This window comes from Stegostoma tigrinum, chromosome 4, assembly GCF_030684315.1.
Source record: "Stegostoma tigrinum isolate sSteTig4 chromosome 4, sSteTig4.hap1, whole genome shotgun sequence".
Lineage (NCBI taxonomy): Eukaryota > Metazoa > Chordata > Chondrichthyes > Orectolobiformes > Stegostomatidae > Stegostoma > Stegostoma tigrinum.
Genome location: NC_081357.1, coordinates 45,231,793 through 45,245,092, shown reverse-complemented (window position 1 = coordinate 45,245,092; position 13,300 = coordinate 45,231,793). Strand labels below are relative to the sequence as shown.

The window sequence follows — 13,300 nt, the reverse complement described above, 5'->3', positions numbered from 1 at the left end:
GGCCTAACAGGCAAGGCAGATGAACTCAGGACATGGTTGGGAACTTTGGACTGGGATAACATGTCAATTACAGAGACATGGCTCAGCAATGATCAGGACTAGCAGCTTGATTCCAGGGCATAGATGCTATGGGAAGAGGGAGGCAAGAGGGGAGAGAAGGTGGCATTTTTGATTAGAGATAACATTACAGCTGTGTTTGAGGAGGATATTCCTGGGAATTGTCCAGGGAAGTAACTAGCGTGGAACTGAAAAATAAGAAAGGGATGATCACCTTGTTTGAATTGTATTATAGATTTCCCCGTTAGGCAGAGGGAAATTGAGAAACAAATTTCCAAGACGATATCCGTTATCTGTAAGAATAATAGGGTGGTTATGGGTAGGGGATATTAACTTTCCGAACATAGCCTGGGCCTGTCATAGTGTTAAGGGCTTGGATGAAGAGGAATTTGTTAACTGCATACAGGAAAAATTTCTGCTTCAATCCATGGATGCACCTACTGGGGAAGGTGCAAAGCTTAACTAGTCTTGGGATAAAGGCAAGGCTGGTGACTGAGGTGTCAGTGGTGGAGCACTTTGAGGCCAGTAATCATAACTCTGTCCATCTTAAAATAGTAATGGAAAAGGATAGATCGGATCTAGAAGTTAAAGTTCTAAATTGAAAAAGGTCCAATTTTGACAAGAACTTTCAAAATTTGATTGGGAGGTGATGGTCACAGGTAAAGGGATTGCTGGAAAATGGGAAGCCTTCAAAAATGAGATAACAAAAGTCCAGAGACATTATGTTCCAGTTAGTGTGAAGGGCAAGGCCGGTAGGTGAAAGAAATGCTAGATGACTAGAGAAATTGAGATTGTGGTCAAGAATGAGAAGGAATCGTATGTCAGGTATAGATAGCAGAGATCGATTAAATCCCTGGAAGAGTATAAAGACAGTTGGAGTATACTTAAGAGGCAAATCAGGAGGGGAGAAAAGGGGACAAATGTGGCTAAGGAGAATCCAAAGGGATTCTACAAATACATTAAGGACAAAATGGTAACTAGAATAAGGCCCTTTAAAGATCAGCAAGGTCACCTATGTGTGGAATTGTCAGAGATGAGGGAGACACTAAACGAGCATTTTGCATCAGTGTTTACTGCAGAGAAGGATATGGAAGATACAGAATATGGGGAAATAAATAGCGGCATCTTGAAAAATGACCATTATACAGAGGAGGAGGTGATGGAGGTCTTAAAATGCATAAAGACGGATAAATCACTGGGACCTGATCAGGTGTACCCTAGAATTCTGTGGGATGTTAGAAGAGTGATTGCTGGGCCCCTTGTTGAGATATTTGCATCATCAATAACCATATTTAAGGTGTTAGAGAACTGGACATTGGCTAATGTTGTGCTATGATTTAAGAAAGGTGATTAGGAAAAGCCTAGGAACTATAGACTAGTGATTCAGTGGTTAGCAAGTTGTTGGAGGGAATCCTGAGGTATAGGATTTTCATGTATTTGGAAAAGCAAGGACTGATTTGGGACAGTCAACATGGCTTTGGATATGGGAAATTGTGTCTCACCAAATTGATTAAGTTTCTTAAAGAAGTAATGAAGAAGATTGATGAAGTCAGACCTGTAGATGTGATCTGTATGGTCTTCAGTAAGGTGATTGATAAGGTCCCTCATGATGGACAGGTTAGCAATGTTAGATCACAGAGATGGATAACTAGAATAGAGGGAGAGCTAGCCATTTGGATACAGAGCTGGTTTGAAGGTAGAGGACAGAGGGTGGAAGGTTGACTTTCAGACTTGAGACCTGTGACCAGCAGTATGCTGCAACTATCAGTGCTGGGGCTCACTGCTTTTTGTCAGTTATATAAATGTTTCAGATGTGAAGATTGGAGGTATGGTTAGTAAGTTTGCAGATGACGCCAAAATTGAAGGTGCAGTGAACAGCGAAGAAGGTTATCTCAGGGCACAATGGGATCTTGAACAGATGGGCCAATGAGCCAAGGAGTGGCAGTTGGAATTGAATTTGGGTAAATGTGAGGTGCAGCATTTTGGAAAGGCAAATCAGGGCAGGTCTTATACACTTAGTGGAAAGGTCCTGGGGTGTGTTGGTGATCAAAGAAACCTTGCAGTGCAAGTTAATATTTCCTTGAAAGTGGAGTCGCAGGTAGATGGGATAGGGAGGAAGGCATATGGTATGTTTGCCTTTATTGGTCAGTGCATTTAATATAGGGCTTGGGAGGTCATGTTGCAGCTGTACAGGATATTGGTTAGGCCACTTTTGGAAAGCCTCGTGCAATTATGGTGTCGCTGCTATAGGAAGGATGTTGTGAAACTTGAAAGATTTCAGAAAAAAGTGACAAGGATGTTGCCTGGGTAGAAGCATTTGAGCTATGGGGAGAAGGTGAAAAGGTTTTACATATTTTCCCTGAAGCGTCACAGGCTGAGGGGTGACCTTGTAGAGGTTTATAAAATCCTGAATAGCACGGATGGGGTGGATAGCCAAGGTCTTTTCCCCAAGGTGGAGTAGTCAAAAACTACAGGGCATTGTTTGAACATGAGAGGGAAAAGATTTAAAAGGGACTTAAGGGGCAACATTTTCACACAGAAGGCCATGTGCGTATGGTACGAGTTTCCAGATGCTTTTTCTGCGGTGTTACCTCCACACTGAGACCGTTAAAAACGATCGAGCTTAGGGGGACATGGGTAAAGTGAGACTAGATTAATTTAGGATATCTGGTAGGTATGGACGAGTTGGGCAGAAGGGTCTGTTTCCAAGCTGTATACCTTTATGACTCTCAACCCTAGTGATTGTTTTCTGCCCTTCCTGCCTTTACTTCAGATTTTCAGTATCTGCAGTACAGTATTGCTTTATTATGCAAAGTAACAGTGACGCGTGGGGAAAGTCCACCAAGTGGGTTCGGTTGCTGTGGATTTCTCCATGTTTGGAGGCGACTTCCTGTTGCGAGAAGAGAGTCTGTGGGAGCAGTAAAGCTGCTGCTTGGGGTCAGAGAGGGTTGTGCTGGACTGGGCAGGGCAGGACTCCTGCCCAGGGTCTGGATTATCGCTGTACCCGGCCGGGAAACTGGTTTATAATGTGGCGGAGTAGTGGCCCGGCATCGAGCCTGCTGCTTTCCTGTGCTGTCAGCCTCTGCTGCTGGCATTCACTCCACGGACGTGGTGAGTGGCATGGAATCAACATTTTACTGAATACGTGCCGGTACTGGCTTTATCGCGTCCAGAATGGGGTCTATCCCCGCACAAATACGTGATCTCTCTCTTCACCCGCACTCACCTCGAAGCAAGAACAGAGACAAATACAAACTTGGAGAGAATTCCCATGACCAAGGGAATTTCCAAGCACCCGCCCCTAGCCATGTACACTATGTGAGAATTAGCTCTGTGTTTTGGGAGCGGGGAATGAAACGTTGGATCTCGGTTAATGTTTTAAAAAGGTGCATTGCAGAATGATGATTTTAACCACACAGGAAATTTTTTTTACGGGGCCTCCGTTTCCTTTTTTTTCTACTGGAAGTCAGTCCTAGCTGTTCTTTCCCAGCTCTTCCCATTCCGTTCTTTGTTTAGGCCTTACTCTTGCTGCAGATTGTACAGTAAGCAGAGCAGTGGCGTCTTTCGGTTGGTTTTCACCTTTTTACGATGTTCTCGGTAGTGGTTTTGTGTAACCCCGATCTGTAATTTTATACTGTACGTTCATTTAACTGAAAAGCTCTGATCAGTGTAAGGTTTTAGGATTTCAGCCTTTTTTTTTATTAGGGCTAGGTTTTGTATTTAAGAGTGACACGTTTTCAATGAAGAAGAACAAAATACTGGACGACCTCAGTCCTGAAGCAGAGTGTTGAAAAATCTTTTTGAATAAGACCTGCAATAGTGTTGGTCAGATGCTAGTAATAATGAGAAGTCAGGCTGAGGGCGTATGTCAACACCATTTAATTTTACACACAGTAGTGGTTAACTGAATGCAAGCTTCTGATAAGTGCAGTGTTAATTTTTATATTTAAAAGGAGCCATTTAATTAGCACCAACATGGGTTTGGTGAATCAAGAGCGAACATGTACCTTTAATGAGCTCAGAGATAATGGGAACTGCAGATGCTCGAGAATCCGAGATAACAATGTGATGGGTCTAGGCCCGAAACGTCAGCTTTTGTGCTCCTGAGATGCTGCTTGGCCTGCTGTGTTCACCCAGCCCCACACTTTAATGAGCTCAGTCTGGTTTATTGCTAAGAGATTGAGCACTGCCTGCAGGAAAAGGGAGTTCAAGGACACAAGCACGTTTTGTCCCAAGTGTGGCAGAGTCTACAGAAGCCACATCAGCCTGTACAGCTGTCTGTGGACACAACCTGAGACTGGAATAGAGTCATTCTCACCTGTGAGGGACTGTTAATGGTGATTGTAAGAGAAACTCAGCAGGTCTGGCAGCATCTGTGGAGAGAAAAGCAGAATCAATCATTTGGATCTATTAACCTTTAATCAGAGGCTTTGGGTTACAAACCCCTGTCTTTGTGTACGTTAGTCTGAAAATTAGATTAGATTCCCTACAGTGTGGAAACAGGCCCTCGGCCCAACAAGTCCACACCGCCCCGTGGATCATCCCACCCAGACCCATCCCCCTATAACCCACACACCCCTGAACACTTTGGGCAATTTAGCATGGCCGATCCTTCTAACCTGCGCATCTTTGGACTGTGGGAGGAAACTGGAGCACCCGGAGGAAACCCACAGAGACACGAGGAGAATGTGCAAACTCTGCACAGACAGTCGCCCGATGCTGGAATCGAACCTGGGTCCCTGGTGCTGTGCAGCTGCAGTGCTAACCACTGAGGCACTGTGCTGCCCCGAAATGTTCGACCTCAGAAGCTAAGCAGGCTCAGGCCTGTTTAGAACTTGAAAGAGAAAGCCCCTGGCATAGTGCTAGTGTCCTTTACTCTGGGCCAGGGGTTTTGTTCTGGGTTCAAGTCATACTTGCTCTGGAAGTGTGTAATAACATCTCTGCACAGGTTGATTAGAAATTATCTATTAGATTTTGCTAATAGAATGCTATCCTTTATTAGGGGAGTAATTGAACCTAAAAGTAAAGATATTAAGGTTCAGTTGTGCAGAGCATTGGTGAGACCATGTTTTGAATAATGTCTATAGGTTTGGTCTCCTTTATTTAAGAAAGGTTCTAAATGCTTTGGAAACCATCCGGAGAATGTTTACGGCATTGATACCTGCAAGGCTTTTCTAATGAGGAAGGGTTGACAGGCTGAGCTTAGTGCCATAGAGTTTTACTGTACGAAAGGAGGCCCTTCAACTCATTATTTCTATACTGGTCGTCAAGACTTGCCTATTCTGATCACATTTTCCAGCACTTGGCTTGGAAACATATGTGCCATCAAGTTCAAGTGGTCATCTCCATAAATGTTGCCATAGTTCCTGACTTTATCATCCATTCAGGCAGTAGGTTCCAGGCACCCACCACCCTTTGAGTGAAAAAATTTCTTCCTTAAATCCAATCTAATCTTCCTGCCTTTTACCTTAAAACAACGCCCCTGGTTACTGATGTTTCTTCCAACTACCCTGTCTTTGCCTTTCCTAATTTTGCATCCCTCACTCAGGTCACCCTTTGTCTGCCATGCTCTAACAGCCTGTCTAGTCTTTTTTCATAGTTAAATTGCTCCAGGCCAGGCAATATCATGACAGTTCTCTGCAATCTGTTGAGAGCAATTGCATCCTTCCTATAGTATGGTGACCAGAGCTGTACACAGTAATTCAGCTGTGGCCTAACTAACATTTTGCGCAGCTCCATCATAACCTCCCTACTCCTAAGTTTAGTGCTTTGACTAATAAAGGCAGATATCCCATGCAACTTTATAACGACCTTATCCAGCTGTCCTTTGCCTTTGAGGATCTGTGGACATGCAAACTGAGGCCTTTCTGGTCTGTTGTAATTCCTAGGCTCCTAGCATTCATCACATACTCCCTTGCTCTCTTAGTGCTCTGTAGATGTTTTTCTGCTAATAGTGGGATGCTTTTAGTGCCTTCTTTGAGGTATCTGCTATTTTCTGTTTTCCGCAATATTAATTCCCCAGTGTCCTCTTCTAAAGAACCAACACTAACTTTACCATTTCCTTTTTGGGTGTCACCATCTGTTTTCATATTTCCAGCTACTTTCTCTCATCCTCTATAATAAAGTCCATGATTAATAACAAAACAACATCGCAGGCTGCATTTACAATGCTCTTGAATTGTAGCAATTTTAAAAACAAATCAAAACCCCACTGGTATCTGATCAATGAATGAAAAAAACACTTCTTTCTGGCAGGAGCACCAGCAATCTACAAAGTACAATTTTGCTTAAATACAGTTACCATTAATCATTGCCCATGACTTTACAGTACTGTTTTGCTTCCTCAAAAAGCACTAAGCTATTCAGTATTTCTTGTTTGCAACCCGTTGTGTGTTGCAAAAGCATACAGTGTAGCTGTCAGTTGGTTAATCGATATTTCATTAACAGCTACCAACTAAAATTTGAGCAATTATATTAGATTAGATTAGATTCCCTACAGTGTGGAAACAGGCCCTTCGGCCCAACAAGTCCACACCGCCCCTTGCAGCATCCCACCCAGACCCATCCTCCTATAATCTGCAAACACTCCTGAACACTATGGGCAATTTAGCATGCCCAGTCCACCTAGCCTGCACATCTTTTGGACTGTGGGAGGAAACCGGAGCACCCAGAGGAAACCCACACAGACACGGGGAGAATGTGCAAACTCCACACAGACAATTGCCCGAGGCTGGAATCGAACCTGGGTCCCTGGCGCTGTGAGGCTGTAGTGCTAACCACTGAGCCACTGTGCTGCCCTAAGTATATTTCAATATTTCTTCCAGACCCCTGCAGAGTGCTGATTCACCTACAAAGTACTGTAGTGCTATTCAAGAGTATGTAAACATAGAAATTTCAAACACCAGTACAAAGTATGACCACATTATTAGATTTAATGGAACTGATTTTGCCTGTTTCGCTGGTTTTCCACAGATTAATAGAATTCTGCAGCACAGAAGGAGGCTGTTTATTCTTGGGCTGATAAGTGACAGGTAGCATTTGTGCCAAACAAGTGGCAATCAATGACAATCTCCAAGAGGGCCATAAGAACTAGGAGCAGAAGCAGGCCATTTGACCTATCAGGTTTGCTCTACCTTTCAATGAGGTCATGGCTGATCTGATGATCTTCAACACTATTTTACTACCTTTTCCCCATGGTTCTATGTTCCTATGATTTTGATCGGCAAATGCACGTGTCGCATGGGAATAGCAACATTTGCATATTACCATTGTAAATCATGTAATGTATACCATTCCTTCATCCTTGATGTGTTATAATCCTTGAGCCCACTGTTTCTAATGGCACTATCTGAGTACATTCACCACACTGACTGCGTGAGGTTTAAGGAAGCAGTCTGTCACTATTTCCTCACAGGCAATTTGTAAAGGGCAATAAATGCTAGTAGGGGCAAATTACTGCAGATGCTGGAGTCGGAACTGAAAACAACAAATGCTGGAAATCACAGTAGATCAGACAACACCCATGGCAAGAGAACAAGCTAACATTTCGAGTCTAGAGGAGTCGTTGGACTCAACATTAGCTTGCTGTCTGTCTGTGGGTGCTGTCTGACCCACTGTGTCTGCCAGCATATATCGTATACAATAAATGCTAGTGTTGTTTCCCATTCATGTGTATGAATAATTTTGAAAAAAATCTTTCAAATACTTATGAATCACTATCCCCAGGTTCCTGATCTTGCAAATTTCCTTCAAAAAATGTATCATTTTGATTGTAATGGTTCTCCATATTGTTTCCCACTTAAATTCTATCTGTTGTGTATCTACTGCAGTAGGTTACATTCTTCCTTTATTAGCAACTGTGACAGTTGGAAAAAATCTGTACTGCTCAAAAAAGAAGTTTGCACTGTAATTGTCTTTATCTTTGTTTTTCTAGCATTGCCTTCAACTCTTTTGTTTTTGGCTAGTCTCAACTCTTCTGATATTTCAAAAATCTTTCTGCCTCTTCATTGAATATTTCCAATGATCTAGCCTCCACAATTCTCTCGGGAAGAGAATTCCAGACATTTATTGCCCTCTGGGAGCGGAAATTCTTAACGCATCTCAGTTTTAAATAAATGTTCCCTTGTTCTATAACTATCTCTCCTAGATCAAGATTGTCCCACTAATGAAGGCATCTTCTTAACAGCTACCCTTTCAAGCTCCCTCAAAATCTTATAGGTTTGAATCAATCACTTCTCCTTCTCATAAATAATGATTTAAACCTTTTAGCCATTCTTGATAAGTCAATTCCTTTGTTGTTCTCATTTCTTATGAGGTTCTGGTGTTTTATGACTGTTTCTCCCCATCCCTCTATTCTTACTTGTGTCTCTTTCTTTTTGCCTCTGGATGCAGTTGAGAAACTATCCTTTCCATCTAAGGAATTGCTTAGAATATCTGGAATGAATGAAAAATTTGCATTTGTATAGTACCTTTGAGACCACTAGACATCTTGTTGTTTAATAGCCAATGAAGTACAGTTTCAAGTCCTGTAGTAATGTAGGAAACATACCACACAAATTACAGACAGAAGAATTCTGTTTCAGAACCTTTGAAGGATAAATATTGACCAGGGTATAATGTGTAACTTCCTGGCTCCCCTTCAAAATAGTGCAATAGAATTATTTACTTCCACCTAAGAAGACTTGGAGACCTCCTACTAATATCTGAACTGATAGCATCACAGAGTCAAATAGCAAGAAACAAATCCTTCCATCCAATTTGTCCATGCCAGGTTTCCAAAACTAACTCGTCCCATTTGTCTGTGTTTGGCCCATGTCCTTCTAAACCTTTCCTATTCATGTAGCTGTTCAAATGTCTTCTAAATATTCAAACTGCATCTGCATCTACCTCATCCTCTGGCAGTTGATTCTACACATTCACCATCTTCGTGTTAACCCCTCATGTCCTGTTTAAATGTTTCTCCTCTCACCTTAAAAATGTGCCCCCTATTTTGAACTCCCAACCTGAGGGAAAAGACCTTTTGCTATTTGCCTTATCTACACCCCTCGTGATTTTATAACCCTCATTAAGGTCACCCTTTAACCTCGTAAACTCCAGTGAAGGTATCCCAGCATATCCTTATAACTCGAACCCTCCAGTTCTGAAGAAGGGTCCCAACCCAAAACGTTGATTCTACTCCTCTAATACCCCCTGACCTGCTGTGTTCCTCCAGCTCTACACTGTGTATGCAATCTCACTTGTTGTTTTACGTTGTAATGTGCCTGGGAAAGTATGGAGGATCTTTTGAACGTGCAAGTATTGAGTACATATCTGAGTGCGTTCTGCATAGTTGAGAACTCATGTGCACTTTTTCTCTGATTATAGATTTTGAAATACAGCCTTTCCACAAAATGATTTTCTTTAATCTTGCACTATGATACTTCTATGTTTAACCAATTTGTACAATTTTAATCTGCAAATCGAAGTTCTGATTGATGTTATTCTAAATACGGGAAGACCACGTTTGACTTCGACAGAAGTTACATTAAACATTGCAGTATCTATTCCTGCTTGTTGTATAAGAAATTGAAGCAGAACTCTCCTCAAATCCTTTGTCGTCCAAAACCTTTCCAGTAGCACGGATTCAATTCCTGTAATGGTGGAGCTGAACCTCAGGCTAAGTATCACCACTCCTCTCTCTCTAACAAGAGAGTAGCCCTGTATTTCTCTGTGGTGACTTTTTACCAAACCTTATATGCTTGGTATTGTTCTGAATTGTCTGTTTAGAATTTGTGCAAAAGCAAAAGAATGAAGATGCTGGAAATCAAAAATACAAACACAAACACACAATGCTGAAATCATTCACTAACTCAGGCAACATTTGTAGGGTGAAACCAAGTTAACATTTCAGGTCAGTGACCTTTCGAGAGAAGTGATTTTTATTCTCAAGTGTCTGGTGTGAGACTTGAACCCACAACTTTGTGACTCAGACGAAAGTGCCTGAGCTACAGCTGTCACTAAATGAATAATACATAGTATTGATCGGAAAAAAAGTTGTTTTATTTTTTCCTGTAGGTGTTTTACTGCAATATTTTCATCTTAACAGTAAAAGGTAGTGATCTACACTGATATTATAGTTATTACAAATTGACCTACTTCATAAAAATTAAAAAAAATTAAAGTAGTAAATTTTGTGTTAATTCTGTCTCTACTGGAACTGTATTTGTTTAGACAGTTCCTCGAGGAGGACTGCATGTAGATCAGTACATGATTGCATGACTACACCTGTTCGAATCTGAGAAAGCAGAGTAACTTATACATGTACAAACCCCCAGAGATACCGTCAAAGTTCCATCCAGTTTAATCAGCTCTTGGTTTAAAACTTAAGATTTAACCTTAGATTTTGGAACATTTCAAAACTTTGATTCACATGAAACGTCAGGGAGTTATTGCACTTCAGAAGGAAGCTTTTCAGTACCTGAAAAGGTTCTGAGGAATGGTCACCAGACCTGCAACATTAACTCTGATTTCTTTTTCCTCACAGATGTTTGCCAGACCTGCTGAGCTTTTCCAGCAACTTCTGTTTTTGTTCCTGATTTATGGCATCTGCAGTCATTTGGCTTTTTTTTTCAGTACCTGAATATTGTTCAAAAGGGGAAACTTGACAAAACATATTGTCTTTGGGTGTTGGTACAAATGCAAGAATGCCAAACTTCAAATGATCACAACAATTTGTGTAACAGGGAACAAAAAGGGTTGCGATTGGATAAATGTTACCATTTAGAAAACAGTAGGGAGCTACAGACTCCCTAAGGTTCCAGTTAATTTAAGAAAAGCACAAAGCCTGCGCATGTGGCTGAAAAGATGGTGTAAGGGGGAGGGTTCAGAATCGTGGGACATTGGGACTGGTTCTGGGTGGGGCCAGATCTGTAAACACTGCGTGGAATATTCCTTGGCAGGACTGGGACTGTTGCCCTCGGTAGGGTATTTAGTAGAGCGTTTGTGGAAGGTTTAAACTAGTAGGACAGTAGATGCAGAAATTGAGTTTGAGATTGAAACCGAGGCAAACATGACTAACAATAAGAACAGTCAGAGAAATACTGCTGTAAAGAGCGGGGGAAGTGATTAGTACTTGGAACTATGACATTATTGTGATTACGGAGATTTGGCTGAAATAGGGACAGGACTGGCAGCTGAATTGTTCCAGGAGTTAGATGTCTCAGGTGTAATAGAAGGGAATGTAAAAGGTTGGAGGAGTTGTGTTACTGGTAAGAAGAAGTATCTCACAGCCGAACTAAGGGTGGATACATCAGAGGACTCGTGCTGCGAGTCAATATGGGTAGAACGCGGGAATACAAAAGGTGAAATCACAATGCTGGGGGTATCTTACAGGCCTCCCAATAACCAGCGGATGATCGAGGAGAGAATATGTAGACAGATTTTGGAGTGATAAGTGTGGAGCTGGGTGAACACAGCAGGCCAAGCAGCATCTTAGGAGCACAAAAGCTGACGTTTCAGGCCTAGACCCTTCATCAGAAAAGGGTGATTTTAACTTCCCCTGTGTTGACTGGAACTCACTTTGTGGTAGGGGCTTTGATGGGGCAGAATTTGTAAGGACCATTTAGAAGGGTTTCCTGACACAGTTTACAAACAGTCTAACAGGAAAGTGGATATACTGGACTTGGTTTTGGGAAATGAGCCTGGCCAAGTGAGTGAAGTTTCAGAAAGGGAGCATTTTAGGAGTAGTAACCATAATACCATGAGTTTTAAGATACACATGGATAGGAGTAACAGCAGTCTTCAGGTGAAGTTGTTAGACTGGGGGAAGGTAAACTACAACAATGTTAGGCAGGAACCAGAGAATGTTGATTGGAGGTGGCTGTTTGAGGGTAAATCCACAACGGACATGTGGGATTATTTCAAACGGCAGTTGATAAGAATTCAGAAGCAGCACATTCCTGCGAGGATGGATAGCTATGGCAAATTATGTGAATCGTGGGTGACCTGGGATGTTATGACCATGGTCAAAAAGAGAAAGGAAGTGTACATGAGGTCTAGTAGGATGGTAATTGATGAGTCCTAGGGAAAGTAGGAAAGAACTTAATCAAGGAATTAGAAGCGCTGAAAGGGATTATGAAAAGTAATTAGCAAACAGGATTAAGAAGAATCCCAAGGCTTTTTATACACATAACACTGTAAACACTGCGTGGAATATTCCTTGGCAGGACTGGGACTGTTGCCCTCGGTAGGGTATTTAGTAGAGCGTTTGTGGAAGGTTTAAACTAGTAGGACAGTAGATGCAGAAATTGAGTTTGAGATTGAAACCGAGGCAAACATGACTAACAATAAGAACAGTCAGAGAAATACTGCTGTAAAGAGCAGTGTATACACATATAAAAAGCAAGAAAGTAGCCAGGAAAAGCCAAGGGCAACAGAGGAATCTATGTATGGAGCCAGAAGGGGTAGATGAGGTTGTAATCAAATATTTTGTGTCAGTATTCACCAAAGAGAAGGAATTGTTGGAGCATGATCTTGGGGAAGGCAGTGTCGAATTTTTCAGCCAAGCATCTATTAAAAAGGAAGAGGTGTTGTGTGTCTTAAGAAGTATTAAGGTAGATAGATCCTTGGGTCTTGATCGGATCTATCCCATAATATTGAGGGCGGCAAGAGAACAAATTGCTGCAGCATTGATAGATGTCATTGTATCCTCTTTGGCCACAAGGTGAGGTCCCAGAGGGCTGGAGAATAGCCAATGTTATCCCTTTGTTTAAGAAGGGTAGCAGAGATAACCCTGGAAGTTACAGACCTGTGAGCCTTTCATCAGTGGTAGGAAAATTAGTGGAAAAGATTCTCAGGGACAAGGTTGATATACATTTGGTAGCAAATAGACTGCTTAGTGGTAGTCAGCATTGTTTATGCGAGCAAGGTTGTGCCTCACTAACTTGATTTAAGTTTTTTGAGGAGGTGACAAAATAAGAATGGACATGATCATATTTGGATTTGGATTAGGTAAAATATTGCATTTTGAAAATTAATCTAAAACTTATACTGCGTTTCTACTGTAAAATGTGACACAATTTCTGCATTGCTGCTGTCTATTTGTGAAAAGGAAGCAGGATTTATTTCTATCCTTCCCGTAACTAGTTGTCAAGGGTCAGTGAACCACTGTTGCAGGGTGTTAACTTTACAGGAAAGAATTTAGAAAATCTTTATTGTTAAAGAAGGTGGAACAGACACATTGTTGTTTCTTAGCAATGTTTACGTA

General features: G+C 41.7%; 1 protein-coding gene across 2 annotated transcripts in view; it reads left to right on the top strand.

Annotated features, from left to right (window-relative positions):
* The first annotated feature begins 2,881 nt into the window (after positions 1-2,881).
* LOC125452715 (interferon gamma receptor 1-like) overlaps positions 2,882-13,300 on the top strand; it is a 39,102-nt gene continuing 28,683 nt past the window's right edge. For both annotated transcript variants that reach the window (XM_048531430.2, XM_048531429.2), the window contains exon 1: positions 2,882-3,168. In XM_048531430.2, the coding sequence (XP_048387387.1) occupies positions 3,084-3,168 (85 nt within the window). In that variant the 5' untranslated portion in view covers positions 2,882-3,083. The remainder of the gene's footprint in view (positions 3,169-13,300) is intronic.